At 46.4% G+C, this 27,353-nt stretch overlaps 2 protein-coding genes across 2 annotated transcripts; both read left to right on the plus strand.

The window, feature by feature from the left end:
- The first annotated feature begins 2,681 nt into the window (after positions 1 to 2,681).
- Positions 2,682 to 27,353, plus strand: LOC119173755 (neprilysin-like). Its single transcript, XM_075883008.1, has 7 exons — positions 2,682 to 4,570; positions 5,586 to 5,924; positions 7,211 to 7,501; positions 7,764 to 7,978; positions 10,092 to 10,284; positions 13,381 to 13,659; positions 27,073 to 27,353. The coding sequence occupies exons 1-7, from the start codon at positions 2,864 to 2,866 to the stop codon at positions 27,331 to 27,333; spliced, it is 3,285 nt and encodes a 1,094-aa protein (XP_075739123.1). The 5' UTR covers positions 2,682 to 2,863; the 3' UTR covers positions 27,334 to 27,353.
- On the plus strand, positions 16,696 to 25,394 carry LOC142784719 (uncharacterized). Its single transcript, XM_075883221.1, has 3 exons — positions 16,696 to 17,026; positions 17,437 to 19,624; positions 25,315 to 25,394. Exons 1-3 carry the CDS (start codon positions 16,874 to 16,876, stop codon positions 25,392 to 25,394), a joined length of 2,421 nt encoding a protein of 806 aa, XP_075739336.1. The 5' UTR covers positions 16,696 to 16,873.

Consider the following 27,353-nt stretch of genomic DNA (forward strand, 5'->3'; position numbering starts at 1 on the left):
GGTAGTATAGAAGACCTTCCTATACACATAATGATCACTAACAATGACCCTATGGCCTACAATAAACAAAATCTTCACACACTCTGAACAATCTGACTCTGCTGCATTATAAACTGCCAAATAAGTGCGAAGTGCGTGTTTGTTTTGCCTAAGAAATGAAACATCAAAGGATTATCAAACATTGAAAACTGCACGCATAGAGACTACACTCTACCTGTTTTAGATGCGAAAGCAGCTTGTGCTCGGGGCTCTGTCCGCCCTTCTCTCCCGCAAACGCTCCCCCACTGCGCATGCGCTAGCTCTTCTCCTCTCTTCCTCCTCTAGCTCAGGTGGCGTGAGCGCTGCCTACGCTTCGTTTCTCCTCTTTCATATAAGGCGGCACACTCACTCCCGTTCCGCTTCGCAACGGCGCTGTGTACGTCAACGTTGGCGCCAGTTGCAGAGGCATGAGTACCGCAAGCTATGAGAGCAACGCGAGCCGTGAAAACATTAACGTAAGGAGCCTAAGCAGCCGCCCTGTGCAAAAGAGGGGTCGGGTCGCAGAACCTAAACGGCAAACGTGGGAGGCAAGCGGATCAAAAACTGCAAGCTCGTGAAGTTGAACGTAAACGGCAACCCCGCCAAGAGAATCTCGAAGCTGCGAGGCAACGTACAGCCGTATCGAAACGGAAACATCAAGCTGAATAACTTAAGGCTGTGGCGACGGGAACGAAATGCAAATACAGAGCCACAAATCTCGAAGCAACTAGGTATATAACATGAGTCTGCGGCCAGCACACCGAGGCATTCGAGACAACTACAACGTTCGAGAACTGAATGAGCAGCCCACACAAATGAAACATACACAGAAACATACAAATTAACAGCAATGGAAATACAAGTGCACACCACGCAATACTTTGCATCCCCGTATGGTTCCCTTTAGTGGGAGATGGTGTAACACTTTTTAAAAAGATGTAATCACGAGAAAAAAAGAATTAGTAGGACAAAGGTGAAGTGTTTTTTATGAGTAATTATGACAAACCGACAAAACGCAATCACTTTTTTGCATGCATGAAAGCCACGAAGTTAAACGGTACTAGCGAGTGTTCTTGATGCCAGACTGGCGGAACAGCTTGCTGGTGCATTCCTGAAAAAACAAGAACAAAAAGAGAATGTACAGAAATAGATATACATATAGGAACCAAGTACAGGCATGTACACTCACTTAAACCTACACGCAATCACAAACAGAAAATTGTTCGCGCCACGTGTATTAAATCTCGCAAAACATGCATGCCCTTTCTTCTATGTCGTGTGGCATATATTATAGGTATGAAGAACATGGAAGCCAGTAATGAGGAAAGTTCGTGGTAGTTTTGTGTAAAGCTAGTTATCAGGAGGGAAATGTACGTTTAGGTTGGATTTGAAGAAGCTATGCACAGAGCGGCATTATTGCACCTTCGCATCACGTTGTACCGTAGTGGTGAAGCTCCGGGGAAGTGCCGCCTAGACGGCTGTGTGCAACGGATTATTTACCGTTCATACGAACATAATTGGTGAAAAAACTTAAAAGAAGATGAAAGAAGAGACACGGCAAAGTGCTCTTTCGTCGTCTTTCAAGTTTTGTGCCAACAAAATTCTACACAGCTGCTAGCCCAACAGCATACGTTACTGAGTTGATTGATTGATTGATATGTGGGGTTTAACGTCCCAAAACCACCATATGATTATGAGAGACGCCTTAGTGGAGGGCTCTGGAAATTTGGACCACCTAGGGTTCTTTAACGTGCACCCAAATCTGAGCACACAGGCCTACAACATTTCCACCTCCATCGGAAATGCAGCCGCCGCAGCCGGGACCAGAACCCGCAACCTGTGGATATGTCACTGAGCTACCACGACTTCACGCCTACGCCAAATGAATTTCAGCGGCCCACTTTCCGCATACTAAGTCGCGGAAACTTGAGCAATGATGTTGCTGACTACAATCTTGTTGAGCGAGATTGGTTTTTAGCTCCCATATTTATCGCACGAGACACCAACGCAGAAAAAAAGAAGCGCCACAGAACACTGCTCTGAGTGTCTTGTGTGGAATTTTCCTTTAGGTGCCGTCTCGCGGTGCAAACAGGGAGGCGAGCAATGGCTATGAAAACCAACGTAGTAGAGCAAGTGAAACGTGAGTTGAGTGTTTGGTTTGCCGTCTTGGACAATTACAAAGGGGAAACAAAGATTCATAGAGATTGGATTTACCAAGAAGAAGACGTTTCACAACACAGCCCAATGCATATATCAAGGACGAACGCTCGATTACGCGCTCTGTTTCAAAAGTCCGTACTCACAGCAGCGCTGTTTGAACTAGCGTAGGCCATCCTCAAACGTTCCTCGTATCGTCGAGTCACCTGCAAAGAACAAAAAAAAGCAAAAGCACTTCTTTTAGTATGCAGTCAATGCTGAAATTATTGGAAAAAATCACATCCTTCTCGGCCAATCCTCCCCACTAGGTATGTGCCATGTCAGGGAAAAACAGCACTATAACCAAAAAACTGCAGCCATCAAATTGTGAGTACAAAAAGCGGCAGAGTTTAATAAACATCGCGACAAACTACACAAATATTCCTTTGAATCTATATGTTTGAAATGCCAGGAACATAGTCATTCTAGGCGCACAAAAGAGGGCGGTGCAACGAAGTGGAGGAAGAAGCAGGCACTTTCTGCCGCCTAGCCAGATGCTGTTTTTTCAATGAAAAAAAGTGCATTGTGCTAGCCTTCTGACCATGCAAGAACCACCGTGAGCGCCTCTCTGTTATTGCTCTTCTAAACCGGCGCGCCCAGAGCACTGCCGCGGGCTATTCTCCGCCCCCGGCGGGCCTAGCTTGCTCCGATGCTCAGGTGGGTCCGAAATGACCACAGCCGGCACATTCCCGCGGCACCTGCAGAGGTCACGACGAGCTCCGATGTGAGCCACTCGAGCCGCACAACTTCCTCGGCACCCCCGCATCAGCACCAGCGCCACGAACGACACCGGCGTGTTTCTCGACGCTCTACGACCACAGATGAAGAGGTGTCGGGTGAAGGCTCCTCCAATGTGGTGACCGACGCGCACAAGCTCGAGTACATCCGAAACATCCTAAGTGGCGCCCAAGCTAAATTACCATTCTGGCCGTATGCCACTGGTGCCACCGGCTATGTCTGCGGGGCGACCAAAGCGTACGAAACCGGAGGCCAAAGCGTCGCCACAGGTGAGTTTTCGGCCAAAACATCATCGGATGCCTGTACAGCGCCTTACTACGCTGAAGAAGACGCCAGTCGCAACACCACAGCTGATTGGGAGGACAGCGAGATGGCGGCGCAGAAGACGGAGAGTGTCGCGGATACCATCGGCGGCAGCTATCCAGAGTCCGGCTTCGACAGCGTCGTGGGAAGCGAAATGGAAAGCGATGTCGATGACCGGCGTTACCATGCGGATCACATGAAGGGGCACCCGTCGAAGACTGGTGGAAAGTATTCTTTCACTGGTGTGTTACTTCTATTCGGTACCACGTTCGCCGTTGCGGCGGCGTTCGGACTGGCCGCCTTCTTTTACTCGTACTCTGAGCTCGTACACAGGCCTTCCACGGAAGGGAGTGATATCGGCTCTTTCGAAGGCGAAGGGGGTGTTCCGGCCGTCTTCTACGCGGCTGGGAACGTCCAAGCGAGAAAGAAAAAAACCCTGCCACCCGTCGACGCGGCCGCTGCAGCTGCAGCCCAAGGACCATCAAACGTGTTTCTGAAAAACGCAGATAGTGGAGGCGCCGCTCTAGAAGAACACATGACTGGGCCCATGGTCGTGGAAGAGGAAACAAGCAGGACTACGACAGAAAGGCCACGGCGCCGTAGAAAGATCGCTGTGTGGGAGGGCAAGAGAATCTACAACTCCGGTGGGAGTGCCCAGAATGCAAGCACGCCGAGGCCCATGGCCCCGACCACACAAGGGGCGCAAGCGCGTGACTCAGTTTCTTCGAGCACTGAGAGGATTTGGTCTCGGGCGACTACGCGCCGCAGTGACGCCGACGGTTCCAAAGGAATGGGTCACAAGAAAGCGACGCGTAGGACAAGTCGGCGTGCCGTCGCGACGGCAGCGAAGCGTCGCACTCGCGCTATAGTCACGGTAAGCGGCGAGAATAGGCACTTCTGCGAGACTAAGGTGTGCGAGAGGGAATCTGTGTACCTCACCAGCTACCTGGACTGGAGTGTGTCGCCATGCGACGACTTCTATAGCTTTGTGTGCAACCACTGGAAGAACCTCTATCCGGAAGTGGGCTCGTCCGTTGACTCGCTGCTTGTGCAGAAGGTCGAAGAGGACATCTACCACGCGATGACGTCGCAAGCGAGGACTAACAACAGACTCATCAAGGCTCAGTCACTCATCAATGCGTGCGTGCATAAGCCTTTTGCTGAGAATCACAAGACTGCACTTGTGGACTTCATGGGTGATCTGGGTTTGCGCGGGTGGCCCTTTCATCGTGACACCAAGACTCTCATTGACGTGTGGAAGAGTGCCAGTCTTTTATTGCGGAACCTGGGCCTCGACGTTCTCGTTTCCGTCAAGGTGAGATCGCGGGGGGATGAACGTAGGACGCACTTAGGTAAGGCTACGAAATGCCCTATCTATAGCTTTGAACTGAAAAGAAATACATCGCACGGACAGAAATTCGGGGACAAATGAACTAAGCGCGCTAAAAAAAAAGTGGGGAACGAAGAAAAAAAAAGTGATGGCACGGCCTCTACTTGACACCCTGGAGCTTCACGAAACCAGAACACATGAAGCGAAAGTTTAGGACATGACTTAGCGTGCTCTTACACGCTTCCATGACGCGTTCATTTTAAATTAATCAATCACTAATTTATGCAAGGCTAATCAGGGCTGGGCAACGCAGTCCCCATTTCATCTCTCTTTCTTGTGCGCGCTTTTCCTACAAATGGCATTCTAGCTCTATTAAAATTACATTCTCGTGAATGAACTAAGCCAGGAAACTAAGACTACGTGCACGAGAAATCCACGTCCCTGGAAGCCGTCTGCGTGAAACGCAATTTAAGTGCCATGCTCCGCCGATGCTGAATTCACCGGGCAGAGATAGCTCTGCGAATATATTGTGGCCGAAGTACACGCACAAGCCATCATTCAACAGAAAATTTGGCGCATGCAAAAGCCATAAAATTTTCCTCTGAAAAGGTAATCTCGTGAAAATGTTCCTTTATCAGGCCCACAGCCAGGGGTTTCTTTTCCTTGAGAGGAGGGCAGCACTTGTTAAATGTCTTAAAAAAGACCAATATATATCATTTGCCCTTGGCAACACACCCTTTCTCGTCTGAAATTCAGGGGAGGAGAGAGCTAGGGCACCCCTTTATAAGAAGCCTGCACCTTATATAACTGCCGATTATTTCAGCAAACTTCTCATTCTTGCTCTTTAGTGGGGAGTTCCCATCTCAATTACTACAAAACTTTCGATCTGTAGATTGAGTTTCAAGAGTTTTCCCCTTCACGCCTCAGGAGTTAGGGCGAGCAACCCTTCAATATATAGCAGGGCGCTAGTGGCCTGAGATTTTGGCGTGTCATGTGACAGGTAGAGCCTGATCCAGAGAACGAAGAGCGATACATCATCGCACTTGGCGATCCGGACGTGCTGATCGGCCAGTATGGCAGCCAGGAGAGCGCGCTGCCCGAGTGGTACTCCATGGCGGTAACCAGCTGCTTCAAAGTGTTCACCAGTGGCAAATACGTGGACATCGCAAGGCGGGTGCGCGAATTCTCCGCCCGGCTGGCAGAGGCCACCACCGACCGCGGCAGCGAGGCATTCGTTGCCAACCGCTTCAAACTGGTGCAGCTCAAGCACCACGCTAACCTGATACAGCTACTCACTTTCCTCTTCAGCAACATCACCGTCGTGCACAGTCGCATGAAGGTAATCATTCGTTGAGAAAAGTATCTCTTCATTTATAGGGGTGAGCCTAACTACATGTGAATCGGCTTGTGTTACGTTTCTCAATAAACTTGTGTACATTGTCTAGCCAAGTGCTCATTAAACTGTGCTTTAGCAAGGTTAATACGCTGTCCTCGTTACGACATAACACCGTTGATGTCGGAAGTAACTTATGCCGCTGAACACCCCTTACACTGTATTTGTACCCATATAGGCGTGATTAGGGTGCACGATTAGGGGTCGAAAAGATTCAACGCTGAGCCCCCCTGCTCCTTCTTCACTGACAACCCACTCATAGAGTAAAAAAAAAACAACAACAACACCATTTTCAATTAATTTTAACCTGGACATGAAGCGATTGCGGGCTCTCATTTCGCTTTTTCTTTGGTCGGTGGCTTTCCTGTGGTGAAGGTGCGAACTGAGTGCTTCTTGCGGTGCAAATAAACTTTGCACTGCAAAGCTATAGCTACAATGCGCAGACAGAAAACTGCCGAGAATTTCATTGCTTCCCGCCATTTATATCCACAACAAGCACAGAACCTCTTCACTATATCTGAACTTAATCGGCACCTTGATTTTAAATTTGAAAGTGTAGGGGTCAGAGTCGTAGCTAAAAACTTTTCGGAGAGAGGTGGTGGTTGTTGTTTACCAATACTGCGTCGGTGCATATAGGCGTGCACAGTGTTCGCAAATGTGGGGAGGGGGCGCAGACACCTCTCCTCTTATTGGTCGAGTCTTAAGTACAACGTGCTTCGCAATGGAGGAAAAATTAAAAATGAAGTGGTGACACACTTCTCACAATGTCCTGCCCTGGGTCTTGACTTTCCGGGAGTAAAAATTGAAAGTGGACAATGCCAGCAATGTAACGCCAAAAGAATTTGGTATAGCTATTGGTGTCACAAATATAACATAATCCCACTCCATTAACAATGACCGGACAGGACTGATGGATCCCCCTCCTCATACCCAGGATACACTGAAAGGAATGTGACGTAAGCTAAAGTATGGAGTTTCCGCAAATGAAACAGGTGTAAAGGAAGGGTGTGTGGAAGTTATCCAACCTAGTAACCCCTATACTTGTGAAGGCGTCTGGTAGCTAGGTGCTCCTTTCCATCGGACATTTGCAATGATCACTGCATTGGTAATTATAAATGAATACATCATGACTGGAACACAACAATTTCTGTTTCAGTGCTTACATCAATTAGGTTGAGCTGCAACCTGTAAGGCGTCACGTTTTACAACGCTTTTGCGCCTCTTTACCGAAGGTTCTGGTGAAGACGGAGGCGTACTTCCGTGACCTTCGAACAGTGCTCCACGTAACCAAAGGCGTGGACGTGCTCAACTACCTGGGCTTCCGCGCGCTGCTGCACATCTCGCCTCTGCTGCCGGACCAGGCACTAGAGATGGCCTCACTGCAGATGAAGCAACTCACTGGCCTTCACCGGCTCAACTGGCCCCGATGGCGCCGCTGCATCCGCATGTTTGAGCGAGTCACGCCCGCCGTATTTCTGCACGCGTACGCCGACGTGCGACAAAACACGCCCAACAAGGACAAGGCGAGCAAATACAGTTCCTTATTTGGTCTAAATTTCAATTGAGTGCTAGATGTACATATTCTACATGAGTCTTGATGCTTACTCAATGTCGTTCAGCAACAGTGAAGCTGTTCCTTTGATTCATTCTTGGAATGCGCAGCTATAGCTGTAGCCCGAAACCGGGGACTTCTTACTTCCCTGAGTTTACAGAGACGAAGAACCTATGTCCAAGATATTTATACGAGCAATGGCCGTGAATCTCGCCGCGTCTTTATGCGCGCAGGTCTGGAGTTTGCTGAACGACATTCAGGCGAGCTTCGTGCTCGCCATCAACAGCGCTCCCTGGATGAGCATTGACGACAAGCTCATGTTGAAGGACCGCCTGACGCGCGTCAAGATCGAGATGTTCCACAAGTTTGTGGCGAAACGCGGGCACAAGCACTCGCCTTCCGAATTCGTACCGGACGTGCAGCCCGGAAACGTCATCACCGTGTACAGGCGAGTCGATGTTGGCTTCTTGCGTTGTGATCGATCGAAACCGTTATGAGTTAGCACTATGAATACGTTATCGGCTTCACCCTTGTCAGATGATTTTTTGGCGGTTGGGAACTCACAAATATATTGTATGCAGTTGTAGCATCTTTCGCCTAGAGTGGAGTCTCAAGCTCCTTTTAGCTAGTGGGGTGCTGTCACTAAAGTTAGTCCAGCAAGGGCACGGGTAGTGAAAAGGTCGAAGTGACGGAAGAGGGTGGACGGGGATGGGAATTAATAAACAATCACTTAAAAATACCGTCTGAATGAGCGCATTTTTCATATCTATAATACAGATATTTTCTGAAGAGCGCTTGACATCAGCAATCAGATCAGCATTCTGATACTAATCGCCGTAATGACTGCAATCTAGGCACTGCTTGTGAAATATAAAGATTTCATTTCATGGTTCTGCTCCAACTAAGAGTGACCACATGGGGCGCCTTACGAAAAAATGCTTGACATCAGTCACGTATGTGTAGCTCACATGAACAAAGGACAAGGTGAGTAAATAATGCCAATACTATATATCCAAGTAACAAAAATTTTATTCATTGTTAAGTATATAGCGGGCGGCAAGTGAAATCAGAGCCACTGCGATATTTCCGTGGACCATGTGTTTGAGACCTCTGGCCAAAAAGAAATGTGGCCCTGCTTGTGATGAGAGACAGCACGGGTGACATGCTATAGCGTTATCATAGGAGCGGTCGTGTTTACACTGAGAAGGCACAGAAAGCCACTACAAGAGGCGGTGAGAGACGTGCCCCCGCGATGGGAGGCAGGAAATAGCACCCTTTTCCGAAGTGCGCCAATGTTGAGGAAAACCGGAATTGGCGCAGTATCCTTGTGGTTCCGATGAGAAGTGGTCAATATTCAGCGTCAAGCTAGCGCCAGTTATTAAGAGGTCTAACAGCAGGCTCATGGTGCACACTCGACGAGTACAGAGACATGCTTGTCGTTGCAATTCACTGTGCTTGCCAAAGGTGTTTTGAAGAATTGTATCGAAATTTCTCAAAAATGTGGAAAATGCGACATATGCTAGGTGCCTCAACAGTTACTTTTTGTGTAGCCTTGTACATTCTAAGATGACTAAAGACATTATTTGGAAAGTAATTAAGATAGGTAATGATTTCAGCCTTTTATTAACGGAGTTAAATGGTTACTTCTAATGGAAGAATTGAAGTTGATGATGCTAGGAGCCCATCGCAACATTGATAAAAAAAAGCGGCTCCTAGTAATTGTTCTAGCGCAACGAAAGTCAACCAAACTCATGGCGAAACCAAAACCGAAGCACCAATGATCAGAGCAAACAAATGACTAGACTGACGTCGCTGTTCAAGGAAACAATTGCACATGGGTAGCTGTTTCACGATTGTAAACGTATGCGTGTCAGGCGTGCTGTAATTGGAAGGCAAACTCACACATTTGCATAACGAAGCCTGTTGATGTTCGATATAATGAAGTTCACTCATTCTGGACATCTCAGAAGAATATGTCAATTGTGTTCTTTCGCGTTTTAGCTTGTTGGGTGATTTGCATTACTTCCCATTTATTACTGGAGGCCAACTTTTTAAAGTAACGAAGCTGTAAGGGTTCTTCGCATGAAGGACTGCAGTTTTATAGTTTGAGAAAAGGGCCTAACTACACTATTTATGAAGATATTTAATTAACACTCCTAATTACTGCCTGCCATAATTTATTTAGCCATCTTAAAATGCGTCATGCTACAGAATAAGTCATTATAAAGGCATCGAACAAATGTCAAATCTGTACAAGCTATAGCAATCATAGTCTACACATACAGCGTTATCGTTGATCCAATTGCCTGTAACGGTCCCGGGCCACATTTATATTGTTGCACCGTGTTTCGGGCGCCATTGCTCTATTTGCAGAAATTTTGCACACGTATGCTACAAATAACGACGCAACTTCAGTGATACGTAAAAGGTTGTAAGCACTGGTAAAAGGAGATGAGTAATTGTCGCCATGTTTTCTTCATCGGGAATGCTGGATAAAATAATTTTCAAGTATACATCGCAAACGAGTGTAAACAGTGTTACCGAACTGCCACATGCTACAGGAGCCTAGCTAGGCAGCTGATGGAACGACGCCTTGCAAGAATCAAAATGCGTCGCGATCCTACGGTGACCAAGTGGAGAGGCTCGGTCTTCGACACGGTGCCCAAGTTCGACAGGGACTCCCAAAGTATCTTCGTGCCCATGGCCATGTTCGACCCCGCTTACATGAATGACCCGGAGTCTATGCTACTTCAGGTAATGGATTGTGCACTGCGACACCGATTAGGTATTCCATATTCCTTAGCTTACACCTTTACATAGAAGTTCTGGATTGGTTCAAAAGTAAGAAAGCAAAAGGATCCGAGGCCAAACATCTTTATCGTGACTTTTACACACTTTATTTTGCAAATATCAATGGTGTTGGTTAGCAACAGTTCGAGCTTCGATGAAAATTTATGAGAGTGATTTCGTTGAATAGACGCCTATGAATGATATCTCGGGCCTTACGAGCCGATCCACGACATGATTCTGAGGGAAGAACTCCGGAAATGTTGACCATCTGGTGCTCTGTAAAGTGTACTAAAATCGCAATGTGCACGGAACCCTCGTGTTGCACCTCCACTGAAATGGATGTGCCCGCTCCGTCCAGTATTGAACCCATGAGTTTGGAACAAAGGTAGAGCACTGTAACAACTGTGCCACCGAGGTGGACAAATTGGCAGGCATTCATGTACACAACGTATGGACTGTTGCAGCTCTCGCAAAAAAAAAAAAGTAGCGAAAGTGGAGTATACAGTTTTTTTTTAGACGAGTAAGATACCAAGGCCATTTAACCAGCTAGGATATATATGACAGAGTTAGGTTGATGTGCAATCACCGCCGCCTTGATTACTTTAATTTTGGTCTCTATGCCGATAACAGCTCGATGGGTAGAGCTTGGTGAAATTTGGTACACAACACGAGCTGAAGCAATAACGTATTTTATAGCATTGAGACATACTTTGTTATTAAGTATCAGAACATACCGTGACAGAAATAAAAAAAGCCATAGCCAAGAAAGATGAGGCCTACGCTACTCAGTGACACTGATCAATCTAAGCAAAGCTATCGCTATACAAAACACATAGAAATGCATTCAGTGGTTTTCTTCAAGCCACGACTGGTGACTTTCTACTAGTCTGACTGTATGCGATACATGCGTGTTTCTGATACTACTGGTACAGATAAAAATCTCGGAGGCTAATTAAATGGTTTGCCAAGAAAATAACGTCCACCCTGTCAATGGTTGAATGAAAAATCTGTAGACGTAACGTATAAAGAAGATAATAGAATGGTGAAAATCAGATAGCAACAAACAGGGTATGAAAATCAATAAACAGATAATCGGTGGTGCTTCGGAATTGCAGGAAAAGAAAATGCAAGCGGATGAAGCTAGCGATGGTAATAACATAGCGTATAAACATTAATCTATGAAACATGTTCATCCCAACAAAAGACGTAATATATCAAATGCGAAGGCCGGGTGCTTACTCGCAACTTCGAAGTTTAGTAGGCGGTCTTCATATACAGCGAGACAACGCGTTAATATTAAAAGAATTTTTCGAAACTGCGCACATTAACAATAAATAAATAGTAGCAGTGCCCAAATGTTTGGATGCACAGGGTGATCATCCTTGTCGTGAAGCCCCACGAAAGAATTGACAACATGTGCTTTTTTCCCCTTCCTCTACATTCCTATAATTATTTAATTCGCGTGATAGCTTTTCTCGAGCTAGTCAAGGTTTCAGGAATTATGAGAAGTAAATAGTGATGGTAGCTCAATGGACGGGCAAGAATCTAATGAGGTCAGTTAAAGCAGTATAGATCAAGTATTTTATAAATTGGGCTAGTTGGAATGTACCCAATACGGTCAGCGCAAAAAAAAAAAGAAAAAGAACACCCGGTGGAAAAACAAGGAAGCCATGGCACACGCGCTAAGTGGGGTATCCTTTTTTGTTCTGATCGTCATAAGCGATATAGAGGTATTCATGAAGATCTCCAGAACATATATTCTGTCTATAATAACAACAAATATACTCTTGAAATATATAACGCAAGAAAATGATGTAAATATACTCGAAACGGGCATTAGTAGATGCTCTATGTGCCAACAATGAAAAAGAAAATACACATGATGTATTACAGCTGTCGATATTGAAGAAGTCGAATTTTTTCAGAACGATAAGATTCGAAAAGCTATTCATTGCTCCAAATAAAAAATTGTCAGCAGTGAGTACTTTGCAGCCTCGCCATGTAGCCAGACTAGCAACTAGGGCCCCGGCTGCGCTGCAACGCATTAAGCGATTGGCTATTAAAAAAAATCAATATCCACACTGTTTTTATTTTGTCTGGATGCTTAAATGCTGGATGCACATCGTCGTGACAGGGAGACGGATCTATAAGCACTGCTTACAGACAAGTTGACGCTATAGTGTACTTGCGTTTGTGGAAGCGGATTTGATTTTCAGCTGTGACTGCCGCAATTAGACCTGGGTGAAACGGAAGAATTCCATGTATTAAATTGAGGCCTAGGTTGAACAAGCTGTCCCGGTCAAAATTAATCCACTTTCCTCCCTCTGGCAGACCTCGTAATCACTGTGACCGTTCTGGCTCGCAAAAACACCCGAATTTTTCCTTGACACGGCGATGCCTTAGAATTATGTTTCGGAGCTTGTGTTTCTTAGTTGCTCAGAACAGTCTGAGAAGCAAACATCAGAAGTGTTTCTTCTCACTCAAATCCACCCAGTATTTGTCGGTGTATGCCGCTCAAACTATTGAAAATTGCTTCGTGAGGCTGTGTTTTTTTTTCTTCCTGGCACTAAGACACTGCTGCAACAGAAAGATGTACAGAGTAACAACCGTTCGGAGTTTAACACCCCAAAACTACGAATAACGTACTTAGCATAAGGGAGGGCTTCAGAAATTTTGACCATTTGGAGTTCTTTAAAAGCTCACCCAAATCCAAGCACACGGGACTGAAACATTATCGCCTCCATCGAAAGTGCAGCCGCCTCGGCCGAGATATTATCCCGCGACTTGTAGGTCAGCATTCAGTCGAGCATCATAACAACTTAACTATCGTGGTGGGCGCATATCTACCGGAAAAAGTTCTGCAGCTTATGTGTCGATAAAATTTCAAAAGAATCAATCAATCAATCAATCAATCAATCAATCAATCAATCAATCAATCAATCAATCAATCAATCAATCAATCAATATTTTCAATGATTGTTTACGAGTTGATTCATTGAGTAATAGTTAGTCAATAACAATCCACCAATCAATCAGTCTACCACATACGCGCACTCGCAGCTTCCCAGAGTGGCGACCAAAGTGATCGGTGCGCTCTTCGCCGGCATCCACTACGGCAACTTCCCACAAAGCAAGTTGCACTGGTCGGTGGACACCGAGCTGGGGTACCACGACGTGCAGAAATGCCTGCAACGAAACTACGCGGGTTCAGACGCAGACGCAGCGTCCTCAATGCCCGGCGGCGTCAGGTTGCGCACAGAAAAGACAACGCAGTTCGACGTGCTGGAGAGCTTGTCGCTGCTACCGGCCTTCAAGCTTTTCCTGAAGCACGTAAACAAGGTGAGACCCCACTGCCTGTGGGCCAATGACGAGACTTCACGTGGGAACAAAAATAATCAGTCACGTTGTTCGGCGCGATGTTCTATTGTGTTATACCGAACGCCGTCATTGTGGAGCATTATGCAAGCGGCAGCAGTACTGAGTGTAATTTGAGAGCTTTAGTATAGAGAAAAGCAGCAAGCGCAAGCAATACGCTGGCACAACACGAACTCTTACGCACGTGCACTTTTTTCGGCTTAAGGCGTTCACCGCTAAGACATGGCATGATTCCGCATACGTATAGGGCAAAACGATGGCGCCTGAAGAAGTGAGAGCCGTCCGCTTCACGTATTTAGAGCCATCGGTCGAACTAGGCTACGAATTCGATTTATTCACCTCTAATGCTGGTATTTATTTATATTTGAGTAATGGTTAGGCTTGCGTGAAAAGTAAGTTTTAGAACCGAATCAAATGCGAATCTACTACCTCTGGTAATATAATGCTGTTATGCCACATTCAGACTTCAGAACCAAAGAGAAAAAGAAAACGCTAGATATACCGGAAAATCACGCCCCTGCAGGTCGGAAACGTCCACTTTCATTCTGCCGTTACATGCCATCAACAACACTGCCTTTTCCACTGAGAATTCATTCCATTTTGCCCATTTCCTCAGCGCTAAGTTTCATACCTAATTCTAGTTATGAGTGAAAAGCACTGAAAATAAACACCTTGAATCTTTTGGAACGTTGTTTCGGAGAGATACGCTGCAAAAACCATCTGAGCAAACACCCTGGCAGCGGCGGCAGTGGCATCAGCCAGCTGTGCAAAAGCGAGACACATTAGGGCATGCTGACTCGCGACTGCAGCACCTTCTACTTCCAGTGTTCTGAGCTGTCGTAACCCTGACCAGGCTGTCAATGAACGCGTCCTTGTCGAGGCAGGGAGCTTTGTCGTGCTCTATGGGTAGTTTGCAATTGCACAAATGCGAGCCGCCAGCGTCGCCTTAGCCGCCATGTTGAAATTGCGGCCAGATATCACGTGGTTTTAGCTAGTGGAGCCAAAGCGTCACCCCCGGAAGCTTTTCCGAGGGTGACGGCCAAAGCCGTGAAGCGGAAAGACGATCTGCTGTCGCGTGGCGGAAAAATTGGTCTCTGACTAATTTTTTTCACTCTAGTTTCTCGGCGTGGTTTTCCGGCCGCTTAGGTGGGGAAGGGAGTGAATTTGCAGCATGTTATGCCGCTTTAACTGCCTTCGAGGCCAAGTGCACTTTTAGATAGCTCGTATTGGAGAAACTTGAGTGTCAGTGTCATTGGACGTAAACAAAACTTCAGCGTTGTTCATGACCAAAAATTCGAGGAAGATGCAGACGAGACGGACTAAGAATCTTTAGTTCGACTGATAAGTGAACCCAGGCTTTGTGCTTAGCAAGCAGGTGTTCTACCACACAGCCGTGCTATGCCTTAAAACGTCTTCAAAAAAAAAAAAAAACTACAGGCCATCTCCCCGAAGGAAACCCTGATAAGATGCGAAGCAGCAGTAGTGCGCACGGTGTTGACCCTGTTGAAACGAGCGTTCATGTGCGTGCTAGAAGAACGGTTTGAAGCGAAACTTGGTGTAGCGTTTACTCGAGTAAACGTTTGTTCGAAACGCAAAGACACGGGAGGTGGGACGCGTTGAAGACGCTTGCGCTCAGCTTCCTTGGCTCGCATCTCGTCGATGTTACCCGCACGCCATCTGCATTCTCGAACGCGACCGATGTTCTTGACTCGCACCTCGTCGCTGTCACTGGTCTTCCACTGCGGACACTTGCGTTTGGCTTCCCTCTAGCGCCTCGTCGGTGTTGACGTCACATTTCATGAACGCGATAGGCTTCACTAACCCTCGTAACGCCGCGACAGCAGGGGAAGGTATGCGCACACTAGCAGGAAGCATGCCGCGACGGCGCCCCGCCCGTCGCTGTGATCGCGCGACAAGCAGAGGCGCGCGGCGTGCACGCTCTCAACATCGTAGCCGTGGCGAGATTTTCGAGGCGCGTGCAGCGCGCGCACCTCGAAAAGCTTACGGCTTCTTCTCACCGACAGATGGAGAGAATTAGCGAGGGTGAGATGATGCCCACGTGAGAAGCAGGCCCGAGCGATGGAGAGGTTACAGCGAGAGATAGAGCTGAGACGCGGTGAGCACGTGGCAAGTGAGGGAGAGCGACGTCACCGCGCACTGCTAAAATGACGTGAGCTACTTGGCCCCGCTCCAACCCCTGCGACGAGAGAGTGGTGCGAACGGAGGGACAGCGTTACACAAGCTACTCAAAGAGCTGCGTCGCACCTGAAAGCTCTGTATGAATGCCATGCAGTATTGTCATGTAATACTCCCGGCATGATGGTCTTGTCGTTACGATGCTCGACTGCTGAACCGGAGGTTGCTGAAGGAAATTACGGCCACAGTGGCCACATATTTGACGGAGGCGGAAATGCTCGAGCCCCGTGTACTTGGTGTGCACGTTTCGAAATCCCCGGCAGTCAATACTTTCGCAGCTCTTCACTTCAGTGTATGTGATATGATATCGTAGTTTTGGAATGTTCGACCCCTATCAATTATGCCATGTATCAACGAGCGTAACATTGCGTGGCAGTAGCGTAAAATTAGGCCTGGTGTAAAAACACGTCAGTTGCGCGACAAGTGGGTGTTCCAAAGGCCCACCTCTTAATAACTTATGACGCATATTCAATCATCATTAGTAGCAAAAACATCAACAAAGTGACAAGCTGCGTAGACTTGCGTGTTCCCTTGTGGACGTGTACTGACACTGCACTGATTAAAAAACGGAAGAGTTATGGCGTAGTGGGCACTCCGAAACTGTACTTGCAGCAGGCATTCTATAATTATTTGAAACAGCTGATGTTACGCGCCGTTAAGTTCGTTTTTTTTCGCGGGACATTGAGGCATGCACCGAGAAGTGAAGAAAGGCTAAAAACTGAATATGTGATGTGCACGGGGCCCAGTTACGCGATCGCGTTCCACCGTCACCCCCGGAAAATCTTTTCAGGCCTGCGCCCAGCAATCTGACGTCATTTCCGGCCGGCCGACTCTCGGGGAAGCCACAGCGGCAGCGAGCGCAGTGCGGGCGGCGGTGGTGACGGTTCGGCGGCGTGGTGTTGACGGTGTTTCGCGTTTGTTGCTTTCCGTTGTTGTTTTGCGGCAATTTCGTTTCCGTGCGTGATGCTGGAGTGATGCGACAATGCCGAATAAGTGTTGTGTACCCGGATGCACCGGCAACTACAAAACAGGAAAGAAGATACAAGTGTTTTCCTTCCCTAAAGACGCCGACGCTCTCAAACAATGGCTACGCGCCATTCCTAGGAAGGACTTCGTGCCGACTTCGTGCACTAAGGTAAGAATTTGAGATGCTCCTGTTCTTAGCTTGTCGTTGCTTGTTCGGGTAGAAATCACCTATGATGGGAAATACTTGAGCGTGTGGCCGCCGGGCCTCGCGAAGCGCTGACGCCAGCAGCGTTCGCAGCAAGGATGGTCAGCTGCGCTTTGTTCACTAACAGTGCCGTGGTGTCGTCCATTCTTGCAAGCTCTCGGTGGAAGCGCTTCGTGGAGTGCGGTGACATCACGCTCCCGCGTTTCCTTTCATGTTGCTTGTACCGCTTAGCGCAGCGCTTTTATTTAGATGCTTGCGAAACGTAGGTAGACTTTGTTTTAGCTACACGGACTGTAAACGCGGTCATGCAAACGGGAGCGCATTTTTTTCTTTTGAGAAGTGGCGTCTCAGACGTTCTTGAAACGTTTGTGCAGGTGTGCGCGGATCATTTCGACGCTTCATGCATCGAGAAGACGACATCGTACACGGATCCAAGGACTGGGAGAGTTATTGAAGTTGCACTCCCAGTACCACGGTTGCGTCCTGGATCTGTCCCAACGGTATTTCCCGGCTGTCCGTCCTACCTTTCAGTACGAGACAAGAGCACGAGAGAAACCCCTGACGCCAAGAGGAGCCGACAAGAAGCCTCCCAACTCGCCCGTGCTGTAGAAGAGTCGCTGGCGTCATATGAAGCGGAGCAAGAACGAGACCGGTTTTCGTCCCTCGAAGAACTAAGGGCTCGCCTGCAAGGGGTGTCAGTGTCTCCGAAGTGGACTGTGATTCATAAAGAAGAGTGCTCCATGTTTTTGAACATTATCGACTATCGTGAACCTTGTTTGAATGCGTCATTGACCGTGTTTGCAAACCTTGAAGTCTTTGCCTGCTATCAAGGTTCACCAATCAAGAACCTTGGTAGCGCTGTTGTACCAGACTCAGTTCAAAAAGTAAGTTCCTTGTTGGAAATTTTGAACAACCTGTCGATGCTGTCTGAGGAGCGCTGCACTTATCGCCACCTGGCTCAAGCAATACATTCCCTTCTGGACAAATTGGAAGCCAGCATTGATGAAGGCAAGAAAGAGACGGTGAACTTTATGAAGGAGCAGCTACTACTCCTTTCTGCAAAGCGCATTCAGTATAGCGCACAGGTGATGGTCTTTGCATGCATCTTGCGTACAATATCACCACATGCCTACAAGTTCCTGAGAAGCACAGGTGCACTAACTTTGCCCCACCCAAGCACTATTAGAAAAGTGTGCTCGTCTATTCAAATGTGCCCACAAGTTGATTCTTCTGACGACACTTTCCTTCAGTATGTGTCTCAGAGATTCAAACATCTGCAGGCACATGAACACACTGTGACGCTGATGCTTGATGAGATTTATATCAAACCTTGTTTAGATTACAAAGGTGGGAACATATGTGGTGCAGCAGTTAACTCCAACGAAGCAGCCACATCGGTGCACGTGTTTATGATACAAAGTTTGCTGAGCGCATTCAAGGAGGTGGCGCACATTCTTCCGGTAAAAACCTTACAGGGTGAAGATCTTCATTGCATGCTGAAGAAGGTGATCTTGGGCTTAGAAGAAATTGGATACAGGGTCATAGCCGTTGTCTGTGACAATAACTCGCTGAACAGGAAGGCAATGAAGATGTTTCTGCCAGAACCAAAGCTTAGCCCTGTTTACCCGCATCCGGCAGACCCAGATCGGCCGTTATTTTACGTGGTGGATGCTGTGCATCTATTTAAATGCATAAGAAATAACTGGCTCAACCAGAAAAATGCTGGAACTTGCTTTTTCTACCCACGCTTCGAGCTTTCGAACAATGAAGTTCATCCCGAATGCAAGATGACTGCTTCATTTAAGCATTTGAGAGATTTGCATAAAGGGGAGTCACCCCTGCTTCTGAAGTCTGGGTATGGCTTGACGTCAAAAGCTCTAAATCCAAGCAGCTTTGAACGACAGGACGTCAAACTCGTACTGCAGGTTTTTAATCCATACGTAGCCGAAGCCCTGGCCGCTCGCAAGGGTCATACTGATTTTCAACATGCTACAGCAACCGCCGAGTTCATCAAAATAATTCTTCGTTGGTGGAGCATTGTCAATGTAAAGACACCTAGTAAGGGCTTCCATCACCGTAATGTTTACGAAGAGCCCATGTCAAACCACACAGATGACCCAAAGGCAAGCTTTCTAAGCGCTTTTATCACATGGCTCGATGTGTGGGAATTTTATAGGCACGACACCGGAGTACTTACCCAGGAGACATTGAGTGCCTTGAGGCTCTCTGCTCAATCCCTTTTGGCATTGGTGAAGTACTGCGTTAGTGAGCTTCACTTTAAGTATATTCTGCTAGGGAAAGTCCAGACGGATACCCTCGAGAGTCGCTTTGGACAGTACAGGCAGATGGCTGGTGGGCAGTATCACATATCTGTTCGCCAGCTTTGCGAAACCGAGGGAAGGATTCGCCTTCAAAATGCCCTTCCAAGGATGAGCAACGATGAACTCAGAGGCATCGAAGAGACGGACAGTGTCAGGGATGCGGGCACTTCTTTTAGTGTTCATGTTAGCGATGCTGACCTTGATGAGCTCAGAGCACAAATGCCGGTGATTGGTTATGTTGGTGGGTATTGTGCACACGCTGCAATGAAAGTTCTCAAGTGTGAAAGCTGCCAGAGGCAATTGGTCGTTACCCGAAATACGGCCGAAACAGGAGAGGACACCCATTCTTTAATCGCACAACTGGATCGGGGTGGCCTCAAATTTCCTTCTGCTCTTGTAATCACAGTAGTTATGTACACAGAGGTTGTAGTTAGAAAGCTCATGACGGAAAGTACCTCTACCCAGTTTCTCCATGGGCTGAACCAAAAGAATGTCGTTCGGCAACTTACACTGGACTCTCTGCCAAGGCTTGAGGACATAGATACGTGTGAAAACGGGCACACCTACGAGCTCCTCATCACATTGGTTGCAAACTGTGCAGCAAATATAATGCTCAACAACTTGTGCAAGCAAAGGAACGATCTTTTACGCATTGAAAAAGATCAGAAGGCGAAAAATAGAAAGGCCCGAATTTTTCTTGGAAAGTAATTTTCCAAGTGTCGCGTCTTTCTCTTCACATTTATTCTTGTGAAACTGCACAGAGTGTATTTGATTGCATGTCATGACTTGATTTCCTTGGTATACTTCTGCCTTATGTAAAATGAGCGTTGTTTCCAGTTTTGTATCTCTTTACAAGTTGTTAGCTTTTAAAAGTGCTGTACTTTTTTCTTTTTTTTTAACTCGAACTGCCTCGGTGCCTACTGTAGCAGTTGTACAGTCCGTTTTGGTACCTAAGCTGTGTACACTTTCCTTGTGCACTCTGTGTACAGACATGTTGTGCACTGTGATTTGTTTTTTCTTAGATTTTTGTTTGATTTTTTCCCTAGGACATGCACCTACCTGTGGCAGTACAATTACTTTTCTTTCTGTCATTTATCATGCTGTGGACCACAATTTAGTCACCAGTGTTCTTATGTATTGTATTTTTTGGCAAGTGTTAGAACCTGATACCTTGTGTTGCTACTGCTACTATGATAAACGAATGGTATGTTTTCCTCTAACGTACAATTTAAATGAAAGTGTGCTTTTTCTGTTCCAAAGCTCGGGGATGTTTTTGCTGTTACAATCTGTTTTGTTTTGAGTTTTATGTGGCAAGATATTGTGTTTTGTACTTTTGGCATATTTTCAGCATTAAGGGCAACACCTTGTGTTGCCTGTCGTCTGCCTGGACCGAGAACAATGCGCACTGTGATATTTGTACAGACGGCGTCTGGCTGTGATAAATAAATATGCATTATTCCATTCACGATATTCATTATTTCTTGATACCTTGATAAGTTCCCCAACCGCGGTGGCTCAGTGGCTAAGGCGTAGCGCTGCTGAGCACTAGGGCGCGGTTTCGATACCAGGCTGCGGCGGCCGCATTTCTGATGGAGGCGAAAAGCAAAAACGCCCGTGTGTACGAGATTTCGGCACACAATAAAGATTCCCAGGTAGTCAAACTTGATCCTGAGCCCTCCCCTACGGCGCGCTTCATCGCCTGCGTTGCGTCGGCGCGTTAAACCATACAATCAATCGATACCTTGATAAATCGTGCGGACATGGTGTCAAGGCACCTCGCCCGAGTCGGTAGGCGTGAAGGGCGCTCGCGGCTGGCGCAGCCACCCAGCGAAGGGCGGCCGGCCGGCCGGCGCGATGTGACGTCGTCGACGTCACGTCACGTGACGCGCAGGCCTGAAAAGCTTCCGGGGGTGACGGTTCCACTCGGGCAAGCTTAGCTCAACAAGCGGAACATACTAAATATTTCGCTACTGCAGGTTGAAATATAGAAGTGATAATAGAGACATTTAAGGTGACACGTCGTCAACAATGTTTAAATAGATATGATATATATATATATATATATATATATATATATATATATATATATATATATATATATATATATATATATATATATATATATATATATCAGAGAATATTCATTAGCTAGCATCACCTTCACTGTAATTATCAATATAGTCAAAGACTGTCGCTTCGGTGGCCCTGCTGCTTTGGGCAAGACGCCTTCATCCTGTAATAAATATAGCTTCACGGGGTCATGACGTTCAAGAAGGCGGCAGTTGGCCGGTGTATTAGAAGGATCATTTAACAGCGAAGCCATTTCTTAAGGCTTTCATGTCGGCTGTCGGCGTCAAGTTTTTCCTTTCTCCATGGTCGGCGTAGAGCTCATCACGAGGCCTCGTAGTGTGGAGAGAGTGAGCCTTAGAAACAAAATGGCCGAACGCACGTTTTGTGAGAATCGTCAAAAATGTGAAGCATGAATGAAGAAAGCTGTTATATGTCACTTTATTATCAGCATAAAGTTACGAGGCGGACTTAAATTATGCCGTACATAACTTCCATCACATGATTATCATGTTTGCATGTGTCATTTACCTTCGCCGTCTATTCACGTCATGTGATACCAATTTTAGTATCACGTGATGATATCTGGAGCCAGCAAAACGGCCGCGAGCACGCTATGAGCTTAGCATGTAGTCATGTTTTACACCACGAGCATGTCAGGATTATCATGTTTGGTGGTGTCATTTATCGTAGTCGTCTATCCACGTCAAGCGATACGAAATTTGGTAGATATAGACCTTGCGAGATGGCCGCGAGCACGCTATGAGCGTAGCATGTAATCATGTTTTACATATGTCACGCATATGATGATTATCATGTTTGGACATGTCATTTACCTTCGTCGTCTATTCACGTCACCTGCTACCAAATTCGGTATAAGTAGAGCTAGCTTAACGGCTACGAGCGCGCTGTGAGCGTAGCATGTAGTAATGTTTTACATGAGACGCATATCATGATTGCCATGCTTAAACGTGTCATTTACCTTCATCGTTCGTTCGCGTTACGTAATACCAAACTTGTTACATGTGAAGCTGGCGAAAAGGCCGCTAGCGCATCATGAGCGCAGTATGTTGCCATGTTCTAACATGACATTCATTTCATAATTATCACGTTTGCACCAGTCATATGCCTTCATCATTGATTCACGTCCCGTTATACCGAATTGAGTATATATGAAACTAGCAAAATGACCGCGAGCGAACCTTGAGGGGGCGCATGTATATAGTCACGACAAGCCATAACATAAAAAACATGACATCCATGTCATGATTTTCACGTTAGGATCAGTCAGTTATGTTTGCCATGCAGTCATGTCATACGATATCAGTTTCGCAAAGTGTCATGTGAACAAAACCACCGCAAGAGCAGCAAGACCATGAAATGTATATCATGACATTCATGTCATACAATATATGATTAGGATGTTATGACTAATCAGTTATATTTGTCATACACTCATGGTATGCCGTACCGATTTCGGTATCGATACTATTGTCGAGTTGTCGAGATTACCAAGAGAGGCAAAAGCCGTAGCGGCTAGATAGATAGAGAGATAGATAGATAGATAGATAGATAGATACGCTAAAAGCCGCCGAAGTTCACTAAATATGCTTCTCATTTAAAATGGACAGCCACGCCGAGCTGAGAGGCGATTGCTTAATATGAGAGGCGAGGACGAGGGCCAAGGATGTCGATAGAGGAACTTTGTAGAAACGCGCCAGGTGTCAGTGTCAATGTTTCGATGCTTGGGCTTTCGGGATGGCGGACAGTTCTCATTCTTTTCAGGCAGAAGCAGCCTTATCGCTTATGTCGTCGCCTAGACAACCACGGTGCTCGTGCAGGAGATGATGGAGCTAGGCACCAACAAACGGAATCTAGAAAGATGTATAAGTACAGTACAGCATGTTGAAGGACGGACATAAGCTTTGCCATTCCGACATTGTCCACGAATTGTAACTGAGTGGATTTTCTTATATGTGTGAACATATGCTAGAGGAACGAAAGCTACAAGCAGTACACAAGGGAACCATATGAGTAGCATGCAAAGCAGCACATCGGTCGACTTAAAGCTACGTTCAACTCGGGCCCCTTGCCCGATGTTAACACGTCCTTAAAAGTAGAGCACGCCATAGATTCACTGTAGTTTCTGCTGCTGTCACTTGTCCTGAACTCTTGTTCGAGCACGCCACTCGTGTTCATCGCCACACCACAAGGAAGCACGAAAGTTCATCGCGTGTCTGCAGAATCTCCTTCCCCAACGCCAGCACATGATTGCTGAGAGAGTGTAAGAGGGACATGCCTAAGCGTGTTACACATTCTCTTACACAGGCAAGAACGCGCTAGTGTGTGAGCGCGTTCTCGCACTGTTTCGGCCAGTTGTTTTGCATGCGCAGTAAGACTACTTACATCAGATTGAGGTTCGCTATAAGCTGCTTCGCATCTAGCGCAGCATGTCCACTGAGTGAAAGATGATGAGTGGGGCGAAGCATCCATGCATCTGTTCGTGCATCCGTCCATCCGTGCGCTCATACGGCGTCCATCTGTCCGTCCGCTAATGGTTTCGTCCATGCTTTCATCCGTGTTTTTAATCATGCGTCTGACTGTCTGTCTGTCTGTCTGTCTGTTTGTCTGTCTGTCCCTTCCTATGTTCATCCGTATGTCCATCCATCCATCCGTCTGTCTTTCTGTCCGTCTGCCCGGTGGTCTGTCTGTACGTCCATTCATCCATCCGTCCATATAGTGAACACTCGAAGTACCACAATCTCGCATCTTTTTATCATATATTGATCATATACAAGCACTGATTACGGAGTTGAACAGGGAGAGCAGAAAGGTGGGTCTTAAAAATTAATCTGCAGAAAATGGAAGTAATGTACAACAACCTCGGAAAGGAGCAGCGCTTCGAAATAGGTAATAGTGCACTTGAAGTTGTAAAAGACTATGTATACTTAGGGCAGGTAATTACCGCAGAGCCGAACCACGAGATTGAAGTAACTAGAAGAATAAGAATGGGGTGGAGCACATTCGGCAAGCACTCTCAAATTATGACAGGTAGATTGCCACTATCCCTCAAGAGGAAGGTATATAACAGCTGTATCTTGCCAGTACTTTGCTACGGAGAAGAAACCTGGAGACTTACAAAGAGGGTTCAGCTTAAATTGAGGACGACGCAGCGAGCAATGGAAAGAAAAATGGTAGGTGTAACCTTAAGAGACAAGAAGTGAGCAGAGTGGATTAGGGGACAAACGGGGGTTAAGGATATCATAGTTGAACTAAAGAAGAGGAAATGGACATGGGCCGGGCATGTAGCGCGTAGACAGGATAACCGCTGGTCATTAAGAGTAACTAACTGGATTCCCAGAGAAGGGAAGCGGGTTAGGGGGAGACAGAAGGTTAGGTGGGCAGATAAGATTAAGAAGTTTGCGGGTATAAATTGGCAGCAGCAAGCACAGGACCGGGTTAACTGGCGGAACATGGAAGAGGCCTTTGTAGTGCAGTGGACGTAGTCAGGCTGATGATGATGATGATGATGATGATGATGATGATGATGAACAGCACTGCCATACTGCGGACATTCCAAGGACGAAAACTAGAGGTGGCTCCATGGATATGCTGTGATTGTTGTTAGTTGTGTAAGTATTTTTCTGTATTAATGAAAATGCTACGCACACAGCGAATTTGAAGTTATTTGTTTGCCCATAAAATATTATTTTCGAGTGAAACTCATTTTAAAGTCTATGGAGACAGTTTGCTGGGATCTACAAGCTTTTGATTTATAACTAGAGACACAAACGTACTTCTGCTTGGTAAGTCAAGGACCCCGCTGTGCACAGTTGTCGATATCTCTGAAGTCTCCTTATGCAGAGTTGCTGTGGGCACCGCGGTACCTGTTAGTGACTGCGGTGGCTTTCTGCTCTCCCACAGTAGAGTACCAAGTACTCTGAATGGTTAAACCCTTTTTCTAAACAAGTACTCCAAATCGTTAACCACTTTGACTAGGCACACATAAAATTTTCTATTGAAATGTTCTTGATGCTGGTCATCTATGATAATAAGTAGCGCTAATCACATGTACTTATCACATGTATTGGGACGGCTAACAGGCACCTTATGAAAAAGTACACATGGCAGCCGCTCATAAAGAAGTATACATGAATCCGTGAATGGGATAGTTTTCGACCATGCCATAGCGTACGTAGCAGTCCACATTGTTTGCTCATTCAGTCTAATCATGGGTGCCTAGATTGCATCATAGGCAGGCTATTGTTTTTGCGTCTAGTAGCAAGCAAAGCTGTGCGGTAAAATCAACTACCCAAAATACGTTCAAAGGCTTGACTTAACGTGTTTCAGTGAACGTGAAAAGCTCGTACACCACACTGGAATTCCTAATAGAGAACGTGATACATTTTTTATTTTGAGACCACCCTGTTAAGTGCTCCTGCAAGTTGCTGAAATCATAAAAACATAAAAGATATAAGAGAATGATTAGACGGAGTTAAGCGTTGTATATGACAGAGCGTACATTGAGGTGTGCCATATGAAAACGGAGTTATGAGCAGTTCAAATTAGTATGACCAGCATTTAATACAATCGCCTCGGCAGACTGGTATACTTATGGTTACGGTTCAACACAGCAGAAGGCGAAAACTTAAGGCGAAAACCTTAGGCAAAAACCTAAGGCGAGAACCTTAGGCAAAAACCTCGTCATGATGTCAAAGACCATGAAACACATGCGAAATCGCTATGACGTAATCATCGCATGGTCAAAGGCCTGCCGATTCTGGAGGTAGGGCATTACCGGGTCAAACGCGGAAACGTTGCAATGTTTCCGATGCTCGAGGCAATGTAAAATAAAGTTAGGTCTAGAAGCTTTAGGGCACTGGAGGGAAGTAATCTATGCATCTATTGAAAAAAATAGGATGATGTCTCACAGTTAATCTGAAGTCTAGAAGTAACACAGCCAGTATACCCCTGAATCTTTCATTAGAGTGGCTTTACTTTGACAAGCCACTACATCCAACAACGACTATTCTTGACAGCACTGCAGAAGCTAAAAAATTGAAGCGTATGCCTGCGACCACTCCAAGAGATAGTGCTCATGTTCGCTGGTAATTTTCCAGTTTATCGTGCTGAAATTAACGCCAATTTTTATTATTAGACTCAAACATTAGCGTGAAGTATGTAAAATAAACTTAGTGTTTACTTTGAAAAAAAAAAAAAAACCTTCCTTTGCTTTCCGTTTATTAGACAGCACCACCTTTTCAGCGCTTAAGTTTTCCAAAGTAAACATAGTGTGTATGATGTAGTGTAGTCAGTGTGCGGGCGCAAACACACTGTTTGGTTCTTCAAAAAAATACGTTCATAAAATGACACTAAAAGGTACTCTGAACTACCGAAATGAATTTCTCATTCATATTTTTGTGTATGTCATTCTCCGAACGCATTGACGTTGCCAGCGAGCAATACAGGAATCATTCGCAAACTTCCGCACCACTTGTGAGGCTACACTAATGTGTGAAAGGGTCTCGCCTCCATAGCTTTCGTTCCAATGTCAAAATAACTCGTCGCCGAGTATGGTGGGTTAGAAACACGCTGTTTTCTTGTTCTTGTTCTTTGTCGCAGGTGAACATCGAAGACTACGGCTTGCTCACAGGCCTGAACATCACTGTAAAGCAGCTTTTCTACATTCTCTACACCAAGGGTCTCTGCGAGACGACAGACGCGGACAGGCTCCGGGAACTGGCCGAGGAGTCGATGTTTCGGTCACCGCCAGACCGTGCCAACGGACCCCTGAGGAACTCGTTCAAGTTTCCCACTTTCTGGGAATGCGCCAGCGACTCGCCCATGAACCCCAATCAGAAGTGCACCATATGGACGTCGTAACACTCGCTACATTTTTCAAG

The sequence above is a fragment of the Rhipicephalus microplus genome, unplaced genomic scaffold, assembly GCF_043290135.1.
Source record: "Rhipicephalus microplus isolate Deutch F79 unplaced genomic scaffold, USDA_Rmic scaffold_15, whole genome shotgun sequence".
NCBI classification, from domain to species: domain Eukaryota; kingdom Metazoa; phylum Arthropoda; class Arachnida; order Ixodida; family Ixodidae; genus Rhipicephalus; species Rhipicephalus microplus.